Here is a 27,047-nt window from a genome sequence, read left to right as displayed (position 1 = left end):
ATGATATGTGGGATGTGTTATATATGATATGTGTGATGTGTTATATATGATATGTGTGATGTGTTATATATGATATGTGTGATGTGTTATATATGATGTGTGATGTGTTATATGTGATATGTGTGATGTGTTATATGTGATATGTGTGATGTGTTATATATGATATGTGTGATGTGTTATATATGATATGTGTGATGTGTTATATATGATATGTGTGATGTGTTATATATGATATGTGTGATGTGTTATATATGATATGTGTGATGTGTTATATATGATATGTGTGATGTGTTATATATGATATGTGTGATGTGTTATATATGATATGTGTGATGTGTTATATATGATATGTGTGATGTGTTATATATGATATGTGTGATGTGTTATATATGATATGTGTGATGTGTTATATATGATATGTGTGATGTGTTATATATGATATGTGTGATGTGTTATATATGATATGTGTGATGTGTTATATATGATATGTGTGATGTGTTATATATGATATGTGTGATGTGTTATATATGATATGTGTGATGTGTTATATATGATATGTGTGATGTGTTATATATGATATGTGTGAGTGTTATAAGATTGTCGGGATGTGTTATATATGATATGTGATTGTGTATATATGATATGTGTGATGTGTTATATATGATATGTGTGATGTGTGATGTGCTATATATGATATGTGTGATGTGTTATATATGATATGTGTGATGTGTTATATATGATATGTGTGATGTGTTATATATGATATGTGTGATGTGTTATATATGATATGTGTGATGTGTTATATATGATATGTGTGATGTGTTATATATGATATGTGATATGTGTGATGTGCTATATATGATATGTGTGATGTGTTATATATGATATGTGTGATGTGTTATATATGATATGTGTGATGTGTTATATATGATATGTGTGATGTGTTATATATGATATGTGGGATGTGTTATATATGATATGTGTGATGTGTATATATGATATGTGTGATGTGTTATATATGATATGTGTGATGTGTGATGTGCTATATATGATATGTGTGATGTGTTATATATGATATGTGTGATGTGTTATATATGATATGTGTGATGTGTTATATATGATATGTGTGATGTGTTATATATGATATGTGTGATGTGTTATATATGATATGTGTGATGTGTATATATGATATGTGATATGTGTGATGTGCTATATATGATATGTGTGATGTGTTATATATGATATGTGTGATGTGTTATATATGATATGTGTGATGTGTTATATATGATATGTGTGATGTGTTATATATGATATGTGGGATGTGTTATATATGATATGTGTGATGTGTTATATATGATATGTGTGATGTGTTATATATGATATGTGTGATGTGTGATGTGTTATATATGATATGTGTGATGATTGATATCCGCTGTATGATGTGCTCTACATGATATTTGATATGTGACTCCCCTGTGAATGTTTCCTCTATAATATTACCTGACATTCTATCATTGATTTCTCATCAGCAGAGCAGTCCCCTGACCGGACAACCCTCTGCTGATGTGCCTGTCAGGGGATTATTCTCGTCATTACGGATATGAATTGACATGTGTTACCCACCCGCCCCCCCCCCCCTCCTCCACCATTTTATATAACCATGACAGTTCCTGACTGTTGAGTGAGCGGCGGCATTGGTGGATTATGGGACGATGTTGTAGAGCGCAGTGGTGATCGCCATTCTCCTTCCCAGTGAGCTGATAACATGTACTGATACCGGTCCCTAAATCTTACAGGCCTTTCTGGAGCAGTATCTGCGCCCGGGGCCCTCATGTCAATATTCCGGGGTCCAGCCGGCTGTGTGGTCGTTAGTGAGCGAGGAGTCCGTCACACGAAGCCTGAAGTCCAACCTGACGTTCTGCCTGCGCAGCGCTGACGCCCAACTGGTGGTGAGTGTGAGTGCCATTCCCAGCCTGACACTCACTGAGAACTTCATCCCCCCAAACTCCCATCGCTTCTTGGTGCAATTGTATCCGCAGGCGCTGGACGCCACCACCGTATCTCCAGCATAAAGGGAACGGTGTGTGTACATAGTACTATATATATATAATGTGTATATACTACGCCTGTTACATGAAGCCATAATGTGTATATATATCTCCAGCTGTATATCCTGTATTATCACATGTATTATATGTCACCCCATTATACTCCTCCCTACATGAAATGTTATAACGGGAGGCTTGTGACATCATCACCTTGCTCAGTATTAGTTCCATTAAAGGTCATGTTGGGAACATGAAACATTTTCGCTGCCATTTCTCTGTATATAGAATCGACCCCCACAATCTGCCCTTAGAATCTGGAAAAGCAGCCGGCACTGTAAATACTTGGTATATTCACCACGATCGAAACGGTAAAGGCCAAACCAAGGAGTGGAGTGCAAGAAGTCCAAACGGGCGTAACAAGTAACCATGGGGCCCCATAGCAAAACTTAGAATGAGGTCCACTCCATCAGGACATAAAAGTCTTTTGATTATTTTGGTGTCTTGTGCTCCCTTACTTGGTCTCCCCCACTTTCCCACGTCCGCTATGAATGGAGATGGAACTCCTTAGTTGCTGGGCCCCATAGCAGCTCCTGTGCCTGCTACCCTGTCGGTTACGCCCATGGGTCCTACTCGTAGTAAGTGTGGGCATTGCTGCACCAGGATCTCTAGACTACAGCCTTCAGAATGGTCTCCAGCTGGGGGAAGCCATTTACAAATCAAAGTGGAAAGAGATCCAGGAAGATGTAGGTTACGAATTGGACAAGAACCAGAGTCAAATTCAAGAGTAGGCGCAGAAAAAAGCCTGAGGACTTAGCGGAGAGTCAATACCAGGAGACGGGGACAGAATCCGGTGCCGGAGCCAATGAAGAAGCAGAAATCTGCACAGGTCATAAAAGTTGGAGTCCGACACTGGAAGAGATGAAGCTCAGGCCCGGCCTTCATCATCCCACTGCTCAGTGACATCATCCTGGTGACTTGAAACCAGACCCATAACTGGATGGGGCTGAGAACTGCTGACACGGCATCAGATGGTACTGTTGCTTTAAGAATGGATGAGCGGGAACCAGCTGGGACTGGCAGTAGAGAAGGGACAGGTCCCAGACGTGATGACATAAGAGTCACTCGTTATCCAACTAGGACAATTAAGTCACAATGTAACTTTATACAAGTCAGTAGGAAGAATCTGGTCCCGTGGTGGGTCTAGGTCATGGTGGAACATGTCTACACCAGCAAAGTAGACTTCTGGAGACCACGCGTGTCCGGAACCATGTCCGACCGATCATAATGACATTAGGAGAAGTTCTACTTTAGGATCAATTCAAAGATATGTTAATATTCCTGTTTGAGACTTAAACTTAGGGAATCAATTCCCTCCATTGTATTCTAATCATGTCTTATGGCCAGACCCCCCTCCCCCACCAGAGGTGTCTGTCACACGCTCTCCCTTTCATCCCTAGGGAATTAACATGCAAATTGCACAGATTTTTTAATTCAAAAAGTCAGACATGACGTCAACTTGGGGGAGGCCAAACAAAATGACTGATGACACAAATTCCAGCAATGCCTGCCGATCCGTCCCATCCTTCTCTACCCACTGAGCTTCCCAAGAACGGCCTACTGTTAGAGGGTGATGTCATAACAAGGACGGGTCCCACATTGGAGCTTCAGGGAGACTTGGCAACATTCCTGGGCCACCGGGCTGGGAGTAGAAAACGCATTTCACCCGCGTGCGGAGATATTTATTATGGGACACTCAGTTGAGCTGCCGGCTGACAGTCAGAAGCTATCAATAGGATGCCACGTATGCACTTCAGACGCAGTCAATAGCGTAGGGTGGAGGGTAGGTGTGGGCCCCTAAGCTACTAGGCCCTTAGACATTACCCGACTGTCCTAAAGCTCAGGCCCCCTGCTGGCTGGGAACAGATTGTCACGTTTGACCATCACAGATATGAATGTGTTGAGTCCCTATATCCAGGTCCCATCACTCTCATCCACACTCATCACAGATAGAAGAAGAAGCAGCGGTGACACGGCATCTCCAGGTCCCATCACTCTCATCCACACTCATCACAGATAGAAGAAGAAGCAGCGGTGACACGGCATCTCCAGGTCCCATCACTCTCATCCACACTCATCACAGATAGAAGAAGAAGCAGCGGTGACACGGCATCTCCAGGTCCCATCACTCTCATCCACACTCATCACAGATAGAAGAAGAAGCAGCGGTGACACGGCATCTCCAGGTCCCATCACTCTCATCCACACTCATCACAGATAGAAGAAGAAGCAGCGGTGACACGGCATCTCCAGGTCCCATCACTCTCATCCACACTCATCACAGATAGAAGAAGAAGCAGCGGTGACACGGCATCTCCAGGTCCCATCACTCTCATCCACACTCATCACAGATAGAAGAAGAAGCAGCGGTGACACGGCATCTCCAGGTCCCATCACTCTCATCCACACTCATCACAGATAGAAGAAGAAGCAGCGGTGACACGGCATCTCCAGGTCCCATCACTCCCATCCACACTCATCACAGATAGAAGAAGAAGCAGCGGTGACACGGCATCTCCAGGTCCCATCACTCTCATCCACACTCATCACAGATAGAAGAAGAAGCAGCGGTGACACGGCATCTCCAGGTCCCATCACTCTCATCCACACTCATCACAGATAGAAGAAGAAGCAGCGGTGACACGGCATCTCCAGGTCCCATCACTCTCATCCACACTCATCACAGATAGAAGAAGAAGCAGCGGTGACACGGCATCTCCAGGTCCCATCACTCTCATCCACACTCATCACAGATAGAAGAAGAAGCAGCGGTGACACGGCATCTCCAGGTCCCATCACTCCCATCCACACTCATCACAGATAGAAGAAGAAGCAGCGGTGACACGGCATCTCCAGGTCCCATCACTCTCATCCACACTCATCACAGATAGAAGAAGAAGCAGCGGTGACACGGCATCTCCAGGTCCCATCACTCTCATCCACACTCATCACAGATAGAAGAAGAAGCAGCGGTGACACGGCATCTCCAGGTCCCATCACTCTCATCCACACTCATCACAGATAGAAGAAGAAGCAGCGGTGACAATGCATCTCCTGCCCTCCACATTTTTATTGCATTTTTTTACCATTTCATTTGTGGCTCCTGGTTCTAGTTCCAGACTCAGGATTGTAGCTTAGCCATGGTCAAATTTTCTCTAGTAGTTCATCTTTTAACAACATTATAGAGGATTGTGAACGTCATAATAACTTATGTATGACACCAGCACCCGGATATAAGGTCCACAAGATGGGGCTGCACTCCTGTATGAAGCATCAGACAGCTATAATAACTGGTTGGCTCCTGGAAAGTCTTCAAAATTAATCGTCATCATCATCGTCATCATCATCGTCATCATCATCGTCATCGTCGTCATCATCATCATCATCGTCGTCGTCATGATCATTGTCATCATCATCATCGTCGTCGTCGTCGTCATCATCATCGTCGTCATCGTCATCGTCATCATCATCATCATCGTCATCCTCAGTGTTGACCTTGCCAGATAATACATCTTCAATCCACTGTTCCAACTCAGTTGATGATGGTAAATCCTCAGCATCTTCCATTTCCATCCAGACACTGTCCGCCTGCAAAAACAGTAAAAATCTTATGTAAAACCTTCCCAAAAAGAAGCCCAGAAGTCTGGGTGGGACTGTTTTATGGTCGCACGTGTCACCTAACATTAGAGCCACAAATGAGGACTGGAGGAAACACCATTGTCATGATACAGCTGAGAGATGGTGTCGTGTAGCTACAATGGACTTCAATAGGACAAGTTATAGGAAGAGCGACATGGAATAATAGGAGGAGTTATATGGAATAATAGGAGGAGTTATATGGAATAATAGGAGGAGTTATACGGAATAATAGGAGGAGTTACATGAGTAATGGGAAGATTTATATGGAATAATAGGAGGAGTTATATGGAATAATAGGAGGAGTTACATGAGTAATGGGAAGATTTATATGGAATAATAGGAGGAGTTATATGGAATAATAGGAGGAGTTACATGAGTAATGGGAAGATTTATATGGAATAATAGGAGGAGTTATATAGAATAATAGGAGGAGTTACATGAGTAATGGGAAGATTTATATAGGATAAAGGGAGCAGCTATATGGAATAATAGGAGTACTATATGATAACTACATGGGTAATAAAGTATGAATACATGATCTATGGGCACACATTGCGTGTCATTCATTTACAATACTCACATCTGTCACATTAACGACTCCAATCTGTGGCCTGAACAGGTCGATATGGAAAGTCCTCTCCCAGTATGTCACCAACTGTGGGGAGGAGAGTACAGATTATTGGCGACATCCTACAGACAACATGTAAGTAAAGCACCGTTAGGCCTTCAGCGGTAAAGAGAAATTAGAAAGTTTCTCTGTGAGTTAGACCAGTTTTAGAGAGTACAGGACCCTCGGAAGAAAGCAAAGAAGGAGCCAAAGGTAGCCATTTTTACAGTTTTAGTTGTATTTTACATCTCCACTCTACTTCTCGAGTGGCCCAGAGGTAATAGATGGGTCTGAAGGGGACCGAGGTATCTGGAGAGGGACAGATGAGTCTAGAGAGGGACAGAGGAGCCTAGAAAGGGATAGAGGGATCTGGAGAGGGACAGTTGGGTTTAGAGAGGGACAGAGAAGTCTAGAAAGGGATAGAGGGATCTGAAGAGGGACAGTGGAGTCTAGAGAGGGACAGAGGGGTCTGGAGAGGGACAGAGGAGTCTAGAAATGGACAGTGGTGTCTAGAGAGGAACAGAGGGGTCTGGAGAGGTACAAAGGAGTCTGAAGTGGACACAGGGGTATGGAGGTGGACAGAGAGACATAGAGAAGGACAGAGGTCTGGAGGGGGACAGATGGGTCTGGAAGTAGACAGAGGACTTTAAAAATGGACAGAAGTTCTGGAGGGGACACAGCAGTCTGGAGGAAATAAAATGGTCTAAAGAGGGACTGATGGTTCTGGAGAGACACACAAAGAGGTCTGGAGCAGGACAGAGGGGGCTGGAAAAGGAAAGAGGGGTCTGAAGAGGGATAAAGGGGTCAGAAGCAGAGACAGGAGTTTGGAGGTGGACAGAGGGGTACGGTAGTGGTCGGAAGAGGACAGAGCAGTCTGAAGGGGACAGAGGACTCTAGAAAGGACAGAGGGTCTGAAGAAGACAGAGCGGTCTGTAGGGAGAAAGAGGGCTTTGGAGTCAGACAGAAGAGAGGGAAGGGGACAGAGGGCTTTGGAGCAGAACAGAGCAGTCTGGAGGGGCTGGAGGGGGACTGAGGGGTTTGGTCTCTATGGGACACACATTAAAATTAGTGGGAGGAAGACTGAAAGAGGACAGATGGGTCAGGAAGTGGACATAGGTATCTGGAGGGGACAGAGGAGTCGGGAGGGGACAGAGGGACTGAAGGGTGCCAGAAGGGTCTGGAGTGTGCAGCGTACTCTGGAGGCAGAAAAAAAGAAGTTTAAAGGGGAACAGGGCAGTCTGGAGGGGACAGAGGAGTTTGTAGGGTAACAGAGGGGTCTGGTCTGTATGGGACACACATTGAAATTGGAGGGAGGAAGGCTGAAATGATACACAAGCTAAAATTTGAACATGAAGGGTGCAGAGGTGCATGGAAAGGACAAAGGGTTCTGGATTGGACCAGGGGAATGTGGAGGGAACAGAGGAGTCTAGAAGTGGACAGAGGAGTCTGGAAGAGGACAGAGGGATCTTGAGGGGACAGAGGAATCTTAAGGGGACAGAGGGGTCTGGATGGGACAGAGGGATCTGGAGGGGACAGGGGAGTGCAGAGGAGTCTGGAGGGGAAAGAGGGGACCTGGAGGGGACAGAGGGGTCTGAAAGAGGACAGAGGGATCTGGAGGTGACAGAGGAATCTGGAGGGGACAGAGGAGTCTGAAGGGGAAAGAGGGGTCTGGAGGGGACAGAAGGGTCTGTAAGGGACAGAGGGGTCTGGAGAGGGAAGAAGAGTCTAGAGGGGTCTGGCTGGGACAGATGGGTCTGGAGAGGACAAAGGAGTCTGGAGGGGACAGAGGGTTCTGTAGAGGACAGATGAGTCTGGAGGGGACAGAGGGTTCTGTAGAGGACAGATGAGTGTGGAGGGGACAGAGGGGTCTGGAGGGGGACAGATGGGTCTGGAGGGGACAGAGGGGTCTGGAGAGGACAGAGGGCTCTGGAGGGGACAGGGGGATCTGGAGGGAGACAGATGGGTCTGGAGGGGACAGAGGGATCTGTAGAGGACAGAGGGGTCTGGAGAGGATGGAGGGAGACAGAGGGGTCTGGAGGGGACAGAGTGGTCTGGAGTGGACAGAGGGGCCTGGAGGGGACAGAGTGGTCTGGAGTGGACAGAGGGGCCTGGAGGGGACAGGGGGATCTGGAGTGAGAAAGATGGGGGGATAGAGGGCTCTGGAGTGGACAGAGGAATCTGGAGAGGACAGAGGGTTCTGGAGAGGACAGAGGGGTCTGGAGTGGACAGAGGGTTCTGGAGAGGACAGAGGGGTCTGGAGTGGACAGAGGGTTCTGGAGAGGACAGAGGAGTCTAGAGTGGACAGAGGGTTCTGGAGTGGACAGAGGGTTCTGGAGTGGACAGAGGGTTCTGGAGTGGACAGAGGGTTCTGGAGTGGACAGAGAGGTCTGTTTAGGAGGGGGCACACATTAAAATTGGAGGAAGGTAGACTGAAATGTTTCATAAGAAAAAATGTATTTTCCGAAAGGGTAATTGATCCATGAATAGTCTTCCAGCAGATGTTGTGGGGCACATACAGTTATTAAGAATGCTTGGGACAGACATATGGCTATGGTTCAAAATGTTAGGAATTTAAAAAAAAATTGGAAAATATATATATAATTATTATACAGATAAAAAATATTGATGCATATATGAGACTATACACACAATAAGCGCAGACCGGATAAACGGTTAAATGTAATTCTGCGGTTTTTATGTAGGGTTCAGGGAGGTCTTGCAGTTGTCGCCTTCCCCCCATTGAAATAAACATGCAAGCTCGGCCAGTCCATACACGCTTATTTATGGGGGTGGGGAAAATAGCTGTCGGCTAAATGAGCGTCTGATAGAGTTTCCCTACTGTGCATGGCGGCCAGCTCCAGGAACAATATCGGATGGTTGTGTTGAGTTTGTGGCGGTTTTACCCCTGGAGGTGACACGTCCATCCCACCCACTATCATGTAATATAAGAATAATAATATAATGTCACCAGAGGGAAATCATCAGGATCGATCCAGACGATGCTGAGCTCAGGGTTCTCTGTGTTCTCTCTGGCGACTTCCTTCAGGATCTGGACAAATTCATAACCATCTGAGTCCACGGGGAGCGACAACACAGAAGTGGAGATAATAGTCAGAGGACATGATCACCCTGATCATCACCCTCATCATCACATGACTTATCACCCTCATCATCACCCTCATCATCACATGACTTATCATCACCCTCATCATCACGTGACTTATCATCACCCTCATCATCACCATCATCATCACGTGACTTATCATCACCCTCATCATCACCCTCATCATCACATGACTTATCATCACCCTCATCATCACCCTCATCATCACGTGACTTATCACCCTCATCATCACCCTCATCATCACCCTCATCATCACCCTCATCATCACATGACTTATCACCCTCATCATCACCCTCATCATCACATGACTTATCATCACCCTCATCATCACGTGACTTATCATCACCCTCATCATCACCATCATCATCACGTGACTTATCATCACCCTCATCATCACATGACTTATCATCACCCTCATCATCACCCTCATCATCACGTGACTTATCATCACCCTCATCATCACCCTCATCATCACGTGACTTATCACCCTCATCATCACCCTCATCATCACCCTCATCATCACCCTCATCATCACATGACTTATCATCACCCTCATCATCACCCTCATCATCACATGACTTATCATCACCCTCATCATCACGTGACTTATCATCACCCTCATCATCACCCTCATCATCACCCTCATCATCACCCTCATCATCACCCTCATCATCACATGACTTATCATCACCCTCATCATCACGTGACTTATCATCACCCTCATCATCACCCTCATCATCACGTGACTTATCATCACCCTCATCATCACGTGACTTATCATCACCCTCATCATCACGTGACTTATCACCCTCATCATCACATGACTTATCATCACCCTCATCATCACATGACTTATCATCACCCTCATCATCACATGACTTATCATCACCCTCATCATCACGTGACTTATCATCACCCTCATCATCACATGACTTATCATCACCCTCATCATCACGTGACTTATCATCACCCTCATCATCACCATCATCATCACGTGACTTATCATCACCCTCATCATCACCCTCATCATCACATGACTTATCATCACCCTCATCATCACCCTCATCATCACGTGACTTATCATCACCCTCATCATCACCCTCATCATCACGTGACTTATCATCACCCTCATCATCACCACGTGACTTATCATCACCCTCATCATCACATGACTTATCATCACCCTCATCATCACGTGACTTATCATCACCCTCATCATCACATGACTTATCATCACCCTCATCATCATGTGACTTATCATCACCCTCATCTTCACCCTCATCATCACATGACTTATCATCACCCTCATCATCACATGACTTATCATCACCCTCATCATCACGTGACTTATCATCACCCTCATCATCACATGACTTATCATCACCCTCATCATCACATGACTTATCATCACCCTCATCATCACATGACTTATCATCACCCTCATCATCACGTGACTTATCATCACCCTCATCATCACATGACTTATCATCACCCTCATCATCATGTGACTTATCATCACCCTCATCTTCACCCTCATCATCACATGACTTATCATCACCCTCATCATCACATGACTTATCATCACCCTCATCATCACGTGACTTATCATCACCCTCATCATCACATGACTTATCATCACCCTCATCATCACGTGACTTATCATCACTCTCATCATCACATGACTTATCATCACCCTCATCATCACATGACTTATCATCACCCTCATCATCACATGACTTATCATCACCTTCATCATCACGTGACTTATCATCACCCTCATCATCATGTGACTTATCATCACCCTCATCATCACATGACTTATCATCACCCTCATCATCACATAACATCATCACCCTCATCATCACGTGACTCATCATCACCCTCATCATCACATGACTCATCCTCACCCTCATCATCACGTGACTCATCATCACCCTCATCATCACGTGACTCATCATCACCCTCATCATCACATGACTCATCATCACCCTCATCATCACCCTCATCATCACCCTCATCATCACCCTCATCATCACCCTCATCATCACCCTTATAACCATCATCTTTACCCACATTATACTCTTTCTATTCATTATATTATTATCACGTCTATCATTATCGCATCTCATTGTCACCATTACCGTTTATGCTAATCGTCACCCCTCATTTCATCATCATCATCATCATCATCATCACTTTTGTAATAATTCATCTCACCTGGATCTTCCTCTTCTGCAAAAGCCACAATGTGAATTCCATTGAGATCATCCTCCTGTAATAGAACCAGAGTCCATGTAATACAGACACTCAGTGCTCCACGTGGAGTCCCTGTGCTGGTATGATCCATTACATCAATATACATTATATCAAAAGGGGGGTCATATATTAATAGTGGGGGTCATGTATCAATAGTGGGGGTCATGTATTAATAGTGGAGTTCATGTAATAATAGTGGGGGTCATGTATCAATAGTGGGGGTCATGATATAATTATGGGGGTCATGTATTAATAGTGGGAGTCATGTATCAATAGTGGGGGTCATATATCAATAGTGGTGGTCATGTATCAATAGTGGGGGTCATGTATCAATAGTGAGAGTCATGTATCAATAGTGGGGGTCATGTATCAATAGTGAGAGTCATGTATCAATAGTGGGGGTCATGTATCAATAGTGAGAGTCATGTATCAATAGTGGGGGTCAAGTATTAATAGTGGGGGTCATGTATCAATAGTGAGAGTCATGTATCAATAGTGGGGGTCATGTATCAATAGTGGGGGTCAAGTATCAATAGTGGGGGTCATGTATCAATAGTGGGGGTCATGTATCAATAGTGAGAGTCATGTATCAATAGTGAGAGTCATGTATCAATAGTGGGGGTCATGTATCAATAGTGAGAGTCATGTATCAATAGTGGGGGTCATGTATCAATAGTGAGAGTCATGTATCAATAGTGGGGGTCATGTATCAATAGTGAGAGTCATGTATCAATTAGTGGGGGTCATGTATCAATAGTGGGGGTCAAGTATCAATAGTGAGAGTCATGTATCAATAGTGAGAGTCATGTATCAATAGTGGGGGTCATGTATCAATAGTGGGGGTCATGTATCAATAGTGAGGGTCATGTGCTCCTTATTCCTGATTTTAACCTGCCAAACATACTGGCCAATTAAACTTGGAATTATTTCTTCCATTTTAACTAACTGTCCGTGCTGGATTCAACCCAATCTTTCTTATCAATAGTGAGAGTCATGTATCAATAGTGGGGGTCATGTATCAATAGTGAGAGTCATGTATCAATAGTGGGGGTCATGTATCAATAGTGGGGGTCATGTATCAATAGTGAGAGTCATGTATCAATAGTGGGGGTCATGTATCAATAGTGAGGGTCATGTATCAATAGTGAGAGTCATGTATCAATAGTGGGGGTCATGTATCAATAGTGGGGGTCATGTATCAATAGTGGGGGTCATGTATTAATAGTGGGGGTCATGTATCAATAGTGGGGGTCATGTATCAATAGTGAGAGTCATGTATCAATAGTGAGAGTCATGTATCAATAGTGGGGGTCAAGTATTAATAGTGGGGGTCATGTATCAATAGTGAGAGTCATGTATCAATAGTGGGGGTCATGTATCAATAGTGGGGGTCAAGTATCAATAGTGAGAGTCATGTATCAATAGTGAGAGTCATGTATCAATAGTGGGGGTCATGTATCAATAGTGAGAGTCATGTATCAATAGTGGGGGTCAAGTATTAATAGTGAGAGTCATGTATCAATAGTGGGGGTCATGTATCAATAGTGGGGGTCATGTATCAATAGTGATAGTCATGTATCAATAGTGGGGGTCATGTATCAATAGTGAGAGTCATGTATCAATAGTGGGGGTCATGTATCAATAGTGGGGGTCATGTATCAATAGTGGGGGTCAAGTATCAATAGTGAGAGTCATGTATCAATAGTGAGAGTCATGTATTAATAGTGGGGGTCATGTATCAATAGTGAGAGTCATGTATCAATAGTGGGGGTCAAGTATTAATAGTGAGAGTCATGTATCAATAGTGGGGGTCATGTATCAATAGTGGGGGTCATGTATCAATATTGAGAGTCATGTATCAATAGTGGGGGACAAGTATTAATAGTGAGAGCCATGTATCAATAGTGGGGGTCATGTATCAATAGTGAGAGTCATGTATCAATAGTCCTGTATCAGTATTAGTGGGTCCTGTATCAGTATTAGTGGGTCATGTATCAGTATTAGTGGGTCATGTATCAGTATTAGGGGGTCATGTATCAGTATTAGGCTATGTTCACACGGGGTATTTTGCCGAGTTTTTTGACGCGGAAGCCGCGTCGCAAAACTCGGCAAAAACGGCCCGAGAACGCCTCCCATTGATTTCAATGGGAGGCGTCGGTGTCTTTTTCCCGCGAGCAGTAAAACTGCCTCGCGGGAAAAAGAAGCGACATGCCCTATCTTCGGGCGCTTCCGCCTCTGACCTCCCATTGACTTCAATGGGAGGCAGAGAAAGCGTATTTCGCGCTGTTTTATGCCCGCGGCGCTCAATGGCCGCGGGCGAAAAACGGCGCGAAAATCGGCGTGCAGGGAGAGGAATGTCTGCCTCAAAGTTCCAAACGGAATTTTGAGGCAGATATTCCTCCCCCAAAATACTCCGTGTGAACATAGCCTTAGGGGGTCCTGTATCAGTATTAGGGGGTCATGTATCAGTATTAGGGGGTCATGTATCAGTAGTGCTGTTTTTATGCCTCTTCAGAGTTTATTGTGTTGGTTCATTATCAGTGGAGGAAGTCTCCAGATAAATCCCTATGGACCCCATTTCTGCGGCAGATATAACTGGACGCCATTTCTGCGGCACATATAACTGGACGCCATTTCTGTGGCACATATAACTGGATGCCATATCTAGGCACATATAACTGGACGCCATTTCTGTGGCACATATAACTGGACGCCATATCTAGGCACATATAACTGGACGCCATTTCTGCGGCACATATAACTGGACGCCATTTCTGCGGCACATATAACTGGACGCCATTTCTGCGGCACATATAACTGGACGCCATTTCTGTGGCACATATAACTGGACGCCATATCTAGGCACATATAACTGGACGCCATTTCTGCGGCACATATAACTGGACGCCATTTCTGTGGCACATATAACTGGACGCCATATCTAGGCACATATAACTGGACGCCGTTTCTGTGGCACATATAACTGGACGCCGTTTCTGCGGCACATATAACTGGACGCCATTTCTGCGGCACATATACCAGTGTACATTTTGTGGTTGCGTGGACTTGCGCTGTTGTTTACCACCAATATATTTTGGTATTTGGAGAGAAAAATGTGGAATGTGTTGACAGAGATGCTGCACGGTTGGATAAGTCGCCTCCCTGTTGGTCCAACATGATCTTCTAGAACTTTATCCTGGAATTTCTCAAGACATCTGAGCCGCTGGCGTCCAGTCAACATTGCTCATAGTTTACACATGACGGCTCAACAAACCGATGCCAAGGCCTGTGCCCACCATAAACACTGCGGGGTGTAATGTGCTGCTTCTGAGCCAGGGTAATTCCTTTCCTGTCAGTCAAGAGACCCGTGCCCAGCGCCGTAGAGAGACCGGCCTCAGGGCCACAATCACCCTCAATCCTCCAAGGTGACTTGGATTTTATTTTTCTCTTAAAGGATTTGTCCAGTTTGAAGAAGCTCTGCTGTGAGAGACAACCGCACTGCAGGGGGCCAATCAATAGAGTCCATCACATCTCAAGTGTGAACCGGGGCTTCTCCCGATACAGGACAGAGAACCATCTGCTGAGGTTGTGGTCCAGTGATGGCCACATGACTCGGATATCACGGACTTCATGAGAAGAAGGCTTCCACATCCAGGTGGCCAGAGATAAAGATGAACTCTATTTGTCTTGTCCTGAAGACTTCTGCGGAGTCCTCACTGCCCCTGAGAACCTAGAGAACTCAATGCCCATGAGAATATTGGGTAGAGCCAGGAGTAAGAGGTGTGTACAGGGCCTGTTGGGTGTGTGGTTGATGCTCAATGACTAGATTTAGTATTAATGATCATTGTGCCCCCAAAATGACAGAAGCTCCCCAGAAATCTCCGCCCGGAGTCGTCCTCTTTTAATATTCAGCCACATGAGTTTTCTTGGGAGACAACCACTACCGTCCTCCACTGTCCATGAGGGATATCCTCAGCTCTCCGCACACCCTCCAGCATTGTGGCGGAGTTATACACTGAAGCGTCTCCATTGTGCTGCCTGTGTGTAGCATTGCCATTCTGTGCATACACCAGGGAGCTCAGGATGAACAGTGTGTCTACCATCTATGGGATGAATCCGATCCCCACCACATTCCAGGACAATAAGGGGACGGCGAGTGATAAGCGGCCCAGTCTGTGATCTCATGGGGATCTCGCTGTCCTATTATTAGACTCCTGGTACAAATGTAACTGTATTAACTGGAGAGATCACACAACAGCGATCAGCTCATGTCCAGAGCATCGTATTCCCCAGGATGTCACCCCCACTCCTCCTCTTCACTGTCGCAGCCTCACACTTATATCTTGCCCGTTTTTGTTGAGAATATATGACTGCTGCAGCCGGGCTGTCACCAGTGATGTAATATGTGACTGCAGCAGCCGGGCTGTCACCAGTGATGTAATATGTGACTGCAGCAGCCGGACTGTCACCAGTGATGTAATATGTGACTGCAGCAGCCGGGCTGTCACCAGTGATGTAATATGTGACTGCAGCAGCCGGGCTGTCACCAGTGATGTAATATGTGACTGCAGCAACCGGGCTGTGACCAGTGATGTAATATGTGACTGCAGCAGCCGGGCTGTGACCAGTGATGTAATATGTGACTGCAGCAGCCGGGCTGTCACCGGTGATGTAATATGTGACTGCAGCAGCCGGGCTGTCACCAGTGATGTAATATGTGACTGCAGCAGCCGGACTGTCACCAGTGATGTAATATGTGACTGCAGCAGCCGGACTGCCACCAGTGATGTAATATGTGACTGCAGCAGCCGGGCTGTCACCAGTGATGTAATATGTGACTGCAGCAGCCGGACTGTCACCAGTGATGTAATATGTGACTGCAGCAGCCGGGCTGTCACCAGTGATGTAATATGTGACTGCAGCAGCCGGGCTGTGACCAGTGATGTAATATGTGACTGCAGCAGCCGGACTGTCACCAGTGATGTAATATGTGACTGCAGCAGCCGGGCTGTCACCAGTGATGTAATATGTGACTGCAGCAGCAGGACTGTCACCAGTGATGTAATATGTGACTGCAGCAGCCGGGCTGTCACCAGTGATGTAATATGTGACTGCAGCAGCCGGACTGTCACCAGTGATGTAATATGTGACTGCAGCAGCCGGGCTGTCACCAGTGATGTAATATGTGACTGCAGCAGCCGGACTGTCACCAGTGATGTAATATGTGACTGCAGCAGCCGGGCTGTCACCAGTGATGTAATATGTGACTGCAGCAGCCGGACTGTCACCAGTGATGTAATATGTGACTGCAGCAGCCGGGCTGTCACCAGTGATGTAATATGTGACTGCAGCAGCCGGGCTGTGACCAGTGATGTAATATGTGACTGCAGCAGCCGGGCTGTCACCAGTGATGTAATATGTGACTGCAGCAGCCGGGCTGTCACCAGTGAAGTAATATGTGACTGCAGCAGCCGGGCTGTCACCTGTGATGTAATATGTGACTGCAGCAGCCGGGCTGTCACCAGTGATGTAATATGTGACTGCAGCAGCCGGACTGTCACCAGTGATGTAGTATGTGACTGCAGCAGCCGGGCTGTCACCGGTGATGTAATATGTGACTGCAGCAGCCGGGCTGTGACCAGTGATGTAATATGTGACTGCAGCAGCCGGGCTGTCACCGGTGATGTAATATGTGACTGCAGCAGCCGGGCTGTCACCAGTGATGTAATATGTGACTGCAGCAGCCGGACTGTCACCAGTGATGTAATATGTGACTGCAGCAGCCGGGCTGTCACCAGTGATGTAATATGTGACTGCAGCAGCCGGGCTGTCACCAGTGATGTAATATGTGACTGCAGCAGCCGGACTGTCACCAGTGATGTAATATGTGACTGCAGCAGCCGGGTTGTCACCAGTGATGTAATATGTGACTGCAGCAGCCGGGCTGTCACCAGTGATGTAATATGTGACTGCAGCAGCCGGGCTGTCACCAGTGATGTAATATATGACTGCAGCAGCCGGACTGTCACCAGTGATGTAATATGTGACTGCAGCAGCCGGGCTGTCACCAGTGATGTAATGTGTGACTGCAGCAGCCGGACTGTCACCAGTGATGTAATATGTGACTGCAGCAGCCGGGCTGTCACCAGTGATGTAATGTGTGACTGCAGCAGCCGGACTGTCACCAGTGATGTAATATGTGACTGCAGCAGTCGGGCTGTCACCAGTGATGTAATATGTGACTGCAGCAGCCGGGCTGTCACCAGTGAAGTAATATGTGACTGCAGCAGCCGGGCTGTGACCAGTGAAGTAATATGTGACTGCAGCAGCCGGACTGTCACCAGTGATGTAATATGTGACTGCAGCAGCCGGGCTGTCACCAGTGATGTAATATGTGACTGCAGCAGCCGTACTGTCACCAGTGATGTAATATGTGACTGCAGCAGCCGGATTGTCACCAGTGATGTAATATGTGACTGCAGCAGCCGGGCTGCCACCAGTGATGTAATATGTGACTGCAGCAGCCGGGCTGTCACCAGTGATGTAATATGTGACTGCAGCAGCCGGGCTGTCACCAGTGATTTAATATGTGACTGCAGCATCCGGACTGCCACCAGTGATGTAATATGTGACTGCAGCAGCCGGGCTGTCACCAGTGATGTAATATGTGACTGCAGCAGCCGGGCTGCCACCAGTGAAGTAATATGTGACTGCAGCAGCCGGGCTGTCACCAGTGATGTAATATGTGACTGCAGCAGCCGGGCTGTCACCAGTGATCTAATATGTGACTGCAGCAGCCGGGCTGTCACCAGTGATCTAATATGTGACTGCAGCAGCCGGGCTGTCACCAGTGATGTAATATGTGACTGCAGCAGCCGGACTGCCACCAGTGATGTAATATGTGACTGCAGCAACCGGGCTGTCACCAGTGATGTAATATGTGACTGCAGCAGCCGGGCTGTCACCAGTGATGTAATATGTGACTGCAGCAGCCGGATTGTCACCAGTGATGTAATATGTGACTGCAGCAGCCGGGCTGTCACCAGTGAAGTAATATGTGACTGCAGCAGCCGGGCTATCACCAGTGATGTAATATGTGACTGCAGCAGCCGGACTGCCACCAGTGATGTAATATGTGACTGCAGCAACCGGGCTGTCACCAGTGATGTAATATGTGACTGCAGCAGCCGGGCTGTCACCAGTGATGTAATATGTGACTGCAGCAGCCGGATTGTCACCAGTGATGTAATATGTGACTGCAGCAGCCGGGCTGTCACCAGTGATGTAATATGTGACTGCAGCAGCCGGGCTATCACCAGTGATGTAATATGTGACTGCAGCAGCCGGACTGCCACCAGTGATGTAATATGTGACTGCAGCAACCGGGCTGTCACCAGTGATGTAATATGTGACTGCAGCAGCCGGGCTGTCACCAGTGATGTAATATGTGACTGCAGCAGCCGGATTGTCACCAGTGATGTAATATGTGACTGCAGCAGCCGGGCTGTCACCAGTGAAGTAATATGTGACTGCAGCAGCCGGGCTATCACCAGTGATGTAATATGTGACTGCAGCAGCCGGACTGTCACCAGTGATGTAATATGTGACTGCAGCAGCCGGACTGTCACCAGTGATGTAATATGTGACTGCAGCAGCCGGGCTGTCACCAGTGATGTAATATGTGACTGCAGCAGCCGGGCTGTCACCAGTGATGTAATATGTGACTGCAGCATCCGGACTGCCACCAGTGATGTAATATGTGACTGCAGCAGCCGGGCTGTCACCAGTGATGTAATATGTGACTGCAGCAGCCGGGCTGCCACCAGTGAAGTAATATGTGACTGCAGCAGCCGGGCTCTCACCAGTGATGTAATATGTGACTGCAGCAGCCGGGCTGTCACCAGTGATCTAATATGTGACTGCAGCAGCCGGGCTGTCACCAGTGATCTAATATGTGACTGCAGCAGCCGGGCTGTCACCAGTGATGTAATATGTGACTGCAGCAGCCGGACTGCCACCAGTGATGTAATATGTGACTGCAGCAACCGGGCTGTCACCAGTGATGTAATATGTGACTGCAGCAGCCGGGCTGTCACCAGTGATGTAATATGTGACTGCAGCAGCCGGATTGTCACCAGTGATGTAATATGTGACTGCAGCAGCCGGGCTGTCACCGGTGATGTAATATGTGACTGCAGCAGCCGGGCTGTGACCAGTGATGTAATATGTGACTGCAGCAGCCGGGCTGTGACCAGTGATGTAATATGTGACTGCAGCAGCCGGGCTGTCACCAGTGATGTAATATGTGACTGCAGCAGCCGGACTGTCACCAGTGATGTAATATGTGACTGCAGCAGCCGGACTGCCACCAGTGATGTAATATGTGACTGCAGCAGCCGGGCTGTCACCAGTGATGTAATATGTGACTGCAGCAGCCGGACTGTCACCAGTGATGTAATATGTGACTGCAGCAGCCGGGCTGTCACCAGTGATGTAATATGTGACTGCAGCAGCCGGGCTGTGACCAGTGATGTAATATGTGACTGCAGCAGCCGGACTGTCACCAGTGATGTAATATGTGACTGCAGCAGCCGGGCTGTCACCAGTGATGTAATATGTGACTGCAGCAGCAGGACTGTCACCAGTGATGTAATATGTGACTGCAGCAGCCGGGCTGTCACCAGTGATGTAATATGTGACTGCAGCAGCCGGACTGTCACCAGTGATGTAATATGTGACTGCAGCAGCCGGGCTGTCACCAGTGATGTAATATGTGACTGCAGCAGCCGGACTGTCACCAGTGATGTAATATGTGACTGCAGCAGCCGGGCTGTCACCAGTGATGTAATATGTGACTGCAGCAGCCGGACTGTCACCAGTGATGTAATATGTGACTGCAGCAGCCGGGCTGTCACCAGTGATGTAATATGTGACTGCAGCAGCCGGGCTGTGACCAGTGATGTAATATGTGACTGCAGCAGCCGGGCTGTCACCAGTGATGTAATATGTGACTGCAGCAGCCGGGCTGTCACCAGTGAAGTAATATGTGACTGCAGCAGCCGGGCTGTCACCAGTGATGTAATATGTGACTGCAGCAGCCGGGCTGTCACCAGTGATGTAATATGTGACTGCAGCAGCCGGACTGTCACCAGTGATGTAATATGTGACTGCAGCAGCCGGACTGTCACCAGTGATGTAATATGTGACTGCAGCAGCCGGGTTGTCACCAGTGATGTAATATGTGACTGCAGCAGCCGGGCTGTCACCAGTGATGTAATATGTGACTGCAGCAGCCGGGCTGTCACCAGTGATGTAATATATGACTGCAGCAGCCGGACTGTCACCAGTGATGTAATATGTGACTGCAGCAGCCGGGCTGTCACCAGTGATGTAATGTGTGACTGCAGCAGCCGGACTGTCACCAGTGATGTAATATGTGACTGCAGCAGCCGGGCTGTCACCAGTGATGTAATGTGTGACTGCAGCAGCCGGACTGTCACCAGTGATGTAATATGTGACTGCAGCAGTCGGGCTGTCACCAGTGATGTAATATGTGACTGCAGCAGCCGGGCTGTCACCAGTGAAGTAATATGTGACTGCAGCAGCCGGGCTGTGACCAGTGAAGTAATATGTGACTGCAGCAGCCGGACTGTCACCAGTGATGTAATATGTGACTGCAGCAGCCGGGCTGTCACCAGTGATGTAATATGTGACTGCAGCAGCCGTACTGTCACCAGTGATGTAATATGTGACTGCAGCAGCCGGATTGTCACCAGTGATGTAATATGTGACTGCAGCAGCCGGGCTGCCACCAGTGATGTAATATGTGACTGCAGCAGCCGGGCTGTCACCAGTGATGTAATATGTGACTGCAGCAGCCGGGCTGTCACCAGTGATTTAATATGTGACTGCAGCATCCGGACTGCCACCAGTGATGTAATATGTGACTGCAGCAGCCGGGCTGTCACCAGTGATGTAATATGTGACTGCAGCAGCCGGGCTGCCACCAGTGAAGTAATATGTGACTGCAGCAGCCGGGCTGTCACCAGTTATGTAATATGTGACTGCAGCAGCCGGGCTGTCACCAGTGATCTAATATGTGACTGCAGCAGCCGGGCTGTCACCAGTGATCTAATATGTGACTGCAGCAGCCGGGCTGTCACCAGTGATGTAATATGTGACTGCAGCAGCCGGACTGCCACCAGTGATGTAATATGTGACTGCAGCAACCGGGCTGTCACCAGTGATGTAATATGTGACTGCAGCAGCCGGGCTGTCACCAGTGATGTAATATGTGACTGCAGCAGCCGGATTGTCACCAGTGATGTAATATGTGACTGCAGCAGCCGGGCTGTCACCAGTGAAGTAATATGTGACTGCAGCAGCCGGGCTATCACCAGTGATGTAATATGTGACTGCAGCAGCCGGACTGCCACCAGTGATGTAATATGTGACTGCAGCAACCGGGCTGTCACCAGTGATGTAATATGTGACTGCAGCAGCCGGGCTGTCACCAGTGATGTAATATGTGACTGCAGCAGCCGGATTGTCACCAGTGATGTAATATGTGACTGCAGCAGCCGGGCTGTCACCAGTGATGTAATATGTGACTGCAGCAGCCGGGCTATCACCAGTGATGTAATATGTGACTGCAGCAGCCGGACTGCCACCAGTGATGTAATATGTGACTGCAGCAACCGGGCTGTCACCAGTGATGTAATATGTGACTGCAGCAGCCGGGCTGTCACCAGTGATGTAATATGTGACTGCAGCAGCCGGATTGTCACCAGTGATGTAATATGTGACTGCAGCAGCCGGGCTGTCACCAGTGAAGTAATATGTGACTGCAGCAGCCGGGCTATCACCAGTGATGTAATATGTGACTGCAGCAGCCGGACTGTCACCAGTGATGTAATATGTGACTGCAGCAGCCGGACTGTCACCAGTGATGTAATATGTGACTGCAGCAGCCGGGCTGTCACCAGTGATGTAATATGTGACTGCAGCAGCCGGGCTGTCACCAGTGATGTAATATGTGACTGCAGCATCCGGACTGCCACCAGTGATGTAATATGTGACTGCAGCAGCCGGGCTGTCACCAGTGATGTAATATGTGACTGCAGCAGCCGGGCTGCCACCAGTGAAGTAATATGTGACTGCAGCAGCCGGGCTGTCACCAGTGATGTAATATGTGACTGCAGCAGCCGGGCTGTCACCAGTGATCTAATATGTGACTGCAGCAGCCGGGCTGTCACCAGTGATCTAATATGTGACTGCAGCAGCCGGGCTGTCACCAGTGATGTAATATGTGACTGCAGCAGCCGGACTGCCACCAGTGATGTAATATGTGACTGCAGCAACCGGGCTGTCACCAGTGATGTAATATGTGACTGCAGCAGCCGGGCTGTCACCAGTGATGTAATATGTGACTGCAGCAGCCGGATTGTCACCAGTGATGTAATATGTGACTGCAGCAGCCGGGCTGTCACCAGTGAAGTAATATGTGACTGCAGCAGCCGGGCTATCACCAGTGATGTAATATGTGACTGCAGCAGCCGGACTGTCACCAGTGATGTAATATGTGACTGCAGCAGCCGGACTGTCACCAGTGATGTAATATGTGACTGCAGCAGCCGGGCTGTCACCAGTGATGTAATATGTGACTGCAGCAGCAGGACTGTCACCAGTGATGTAATATGTGACTGCAGCAGCCGGGCTGCCACCAGTGAAGTAATATGTGACTGCAGCAGCCGGGCTGTCACCAGTGATGTAATATGTGACTGCAGCAGCCGGGCTGTCACCAGTGATGTAATATGTGACTGCAGCAGCCGGGCTGTCACCAGTGATGTAATATGTGACTGCAGCAGCTGGACTGTGACCAGTTATGTAATATGTGACTGCAGCAGCCGGGCTGTCACCAGTGATGTAATATGTGACTGCAGCAGCCGGGCTGTCACCAGTGATGTAATATGTGACTGCAGCAGCCGGGCTGTGACCAGTGATGTAATATGTGACTGCAGCAGCCGGGCTGCCACCAGTGATGTAATATGTGACTGCAGCAGCCGGGCTGCCACCAGTGATGTAATATGTGACTGCAGCAGCCGGGCTGTCACCAGTGATGTAATATGTGACTGCAGCAGCCGGGCTGTCACCAGTGATGTAATATGTGACTGCAGCAGCCGGGCTGTCACCAGTGATGTAATATGTGATTGCAGCAGCCGGGCTGTCACCAGTGATGTAATATGTGACTGCAGCAGCCGGGCTGTCACCAGTGATGTAATATGTGACTGCAGCAGCCGGACTGTCACCAGTGATGTAATATGTGACTGCAGCAGCCGGACTGTCACCAGTGATGTAATATGTGACTGCAGCAGCCGGACTGTCACCAGTGATGTAATATGTGACTGCAGCAGCCGGGCTGTCACCAGTGATGTAATATGTGACTGCAGCTGCCGGGCTGTCACCAGTGATGTAATATGTGACTGCAGCAGCCGGGCTGTCACCAGTGAAGAAATATGTGACTGCAGCAGCCGGACTGGCACCAGTGATGTAATATGTGACTGCAGCAGCCGGGCTGTCACCAGTGAAGTAATATGTGACTGCAGCAGCCGGGCTATCACCAGTGATGTAATATGTGACTGCAGCAGCCGGACTGTCACCAGTGATGTAATATGTGACTGCAGCAGCCGGACTGTCACCAGTGATGTAATATGTGACTGCAGCAGCCGGGCTGTCACCAGTGATGTAATATGTGACTGCAGCAGCCGGGCTGTCACCAGTGATGTAATATGTGACTGCAGCATCCGGACTGCCACCAGTGATGTAATATGTGACTGCAGCAGCCGGGCTGTCACCAGTGATGTAATATGTGACTGCAGCAGCCGGATTGTCACCAGTGATGTAATATGTGACTGCAGCAGCCGGGCTGTCACCAGTGAAGTAATATGTGACTGCAGCAGCCGGGCTATCACCAGTGATGTAATATGTGACTGCAGCAGCCGGACTGCCACCAGTGATGTAATATGTGACTGCAGCAACCGGGCTGTCACCAGTGATGTAATATGTGACTGCAGCAGCCGGGCTGTCACCAGTGATGTAATATGTGACTGCAGCAGCCGGATTGTCACCAGTGATGTAATATGTGACTGCAGCAGCCGGGCTGTCACCAGTGATGTAATATGTGACTGCAGCAGCCGGGCTATCACCAGTGATGTAATATGTGACTGCAGCAGCCGGACTGCCACCAGTGATGTAATATGTGACTGCAGCAACCGGGCTGTCACCAGTGATGTAATATGTGACTGCAGCAGCCGGGCTGTCACCAGTGATGTAATATGTGACTGCAGCAGCCGGGCTGCCACCAGTGAAGTAATATGTGACTGCAGCAGCCGGGCTGTCACCAGTGATGTAATATGTGACTGCAGCAGCCGGGCTGTCACCAGTGATCTAATATGTGACTGCAGCAGCCGGGCTGTCACCAGTGATCTAATATGTGACTGCAGCAGCCGGGCTGTCACCAGTGATGTAATATGTGACTGCAGCAGCCGGACTGCCACCAGTGATGTAATATGTGACTGCAGCAACCGGGCTGTCACCAGTGATGTAATATGTGACTGCAGCAGCCGGGCTGTCACCAGTGATGTAATATGTGACTGCAGCAGCCGGATTGTCACCAGTGATGTAATATGTGACTGCAGCAGCCGGGCTGTCACCAGTGAAGTAATATGTGACTGCAGCAGCCGGGCTATCACCAGTGATGTAATATGTGACTGCAGCAGCCGGACTGTCACCAGTGATGTAATATGTGACTGCAGCAGCCGGACTGTCACCAGTGATGTAATATGTGACTGCAGCAGCCGGGCTGTCACCAGTGATGTAATATGTGACTGCAGCAGCAGGACTGTCACCAGTGATGTAATATGTGACTGCAGCAGCCGGGCTGCCACCAGTGAAGTAATATGTGACTGCAGCAGCCGGGCTGTCACCAGTGATGTAATATGTGACTGCAGCAGCCGGGCTGTCACCAGTGATGTAATATGTGACTGCAGCAGCCGGGCTGTCACCAGTGATGTAATATGTGACTGCAGCAGCTGGACTGTGACCAGTTATGTAATATGTGACTGCAGCAGCCGGGCTGTCACCAGTGATGTAATATGTGACTGCAGCAGCCGGGCTGTCACCAGTGATGTAATATGTGACTGCAGCAGCCGGGCTGTGACCAGTGATGTAATATGTGACTGCAGCAGCCGGGCTGCCACCAGTGATGTAATATGTGACTGCAGCAGCCGGGCTGCCACCAGTGATGTAATATGTGACTGCAGCAGCCGGGCTGTCACCAGTGATGTAATATGTGACTGCAGCAGCCGGGCTGTCACCAGTGATGTAATATGTGACTGCAGCAGCCGGGCTGTCACCAGTGATGTAATATGTGATTGCAGCAGCCGGGCTGTCACCAGTGATGTAATATGTGACTGCAGCAGCCGGGCTGTCACCAGTGATGTAATATGTGACTGCAGCAGCCGGACTGTCACCAGTGATGTAATATGTGACTGCAGCAGCCGGACTGTCACCAGTGATGTAATATGTGACTGCAGCAGCCGGACTGTCACCAGTGATGTAATATGTGACTGCAGCAGCCGGGCTGTCACCAGTGATGTAATATGTGACTGCAGCTGCCGGGCTGTCACCAGTGATGTAATATGTGACTGCAGCAGCCGGGCTGTCACCAGTGAAGAAATATGTGACTGCAGCAGCCGGACTGGCACCAGTGATGTAATATGTGACTGCAACAGCCGGGCTGTCACTAGTGAAGTAATTTGTGACTGAAGCAGCCGGGCTGCCACCAGTGATGTAATATGTGACTGCAGCAGCCGGGCTGCCACCAGTGATGTAATATGTGACTGCAGCAGCCGGGCTGTCACCAGTGATGTAATATGTGACTGCAACAGCTGGGCTGTCACCAGTGAAGTAATTTGTGACTGCAGCAGCCGGACTGTCACCAGTGATGTAATATGTGACTGCAGCAGCCGGGCTGCCACCAGTGATGTAATATGTGACTGCAGCAGCCGGGCTGTCACCAGTGATGTAATATGTGACTGCAACAGCTGGGCTGTCACCAGTGAAGTAATTTGTGACTGCAGCAGCCGGACTGTCACCAGTGATGTAATATGTGACTGCAGCAGCCGGGCTGTCACCAGTGAAGTAATATGTGACTGCAGCAGCCGGGCTGTCACCGGTGAAGTAATATGTGACTGCAGCAGCCGGGCTGTCACCAGTGAAGTAACATGTGACTGCAGCAGCCGGGCTGTCACCTGTG

General features: G+C 48.3%; 1 protein-coding gene across 2 annotated transcripts in view; it reads right to left on the bottom strand.

Moving 5' to 3' along the window:
• Nucleotides 1-5,184: 5,184 nt before the first annotated feature.
• Nucleotides 5,185-27,047, bottom strand: part of LOC142743723 (helix-loop-helix protein 2-like) — a 202,952-nt gene continuing 181,089 nt past the window's right edge. For both annotated transcript variants that reach the window (XM_075854744.1, XM_075854745.1), the window contains exons 9-12: nt 11,693-11,747; nt 9,320-9,420; nt 6,325-6,399; nt 5,185-5,693 (exon numbers count right to left, since the gene is read on the bottom strand). In XM_075854744.1, the coding sequence (XP_075710859.1) occupies nt 5,424-5,693; nt 6,325-6,399; nt 9,320-9,420; nt 11,693-11,747 (501 nt within the window). In that variant the 3' untranslated portion in view covers nt 5,185-5,423. The remainder of the gene's footprint in view (nt 5,694-6,324; nt 6,400-9,319; nt 9,421-11,692; nt 11,748-27,047) is intronic.

This window comes from Rhinoderma darwinii, chromosome 2, assembly GCF_050947455.1.
Source record: "Rhinoderma darwinii isolate aRhiDar2 chromosome 2, aRhiDar2.hap1, whole genome shotgun sequence".
Taxonomy (NCBI): Eukaryota; Metazoa; Chordata; class Amphibia; order Anura; family Rhinodermatidae; genus Rhinoderma; species Rhinoderma darwinii.
The sequence above is the reverse complement of the archived record's forward strand: the minus strand, read 5'-3'. Positions and strand labels throughout refer to the sequence as shown.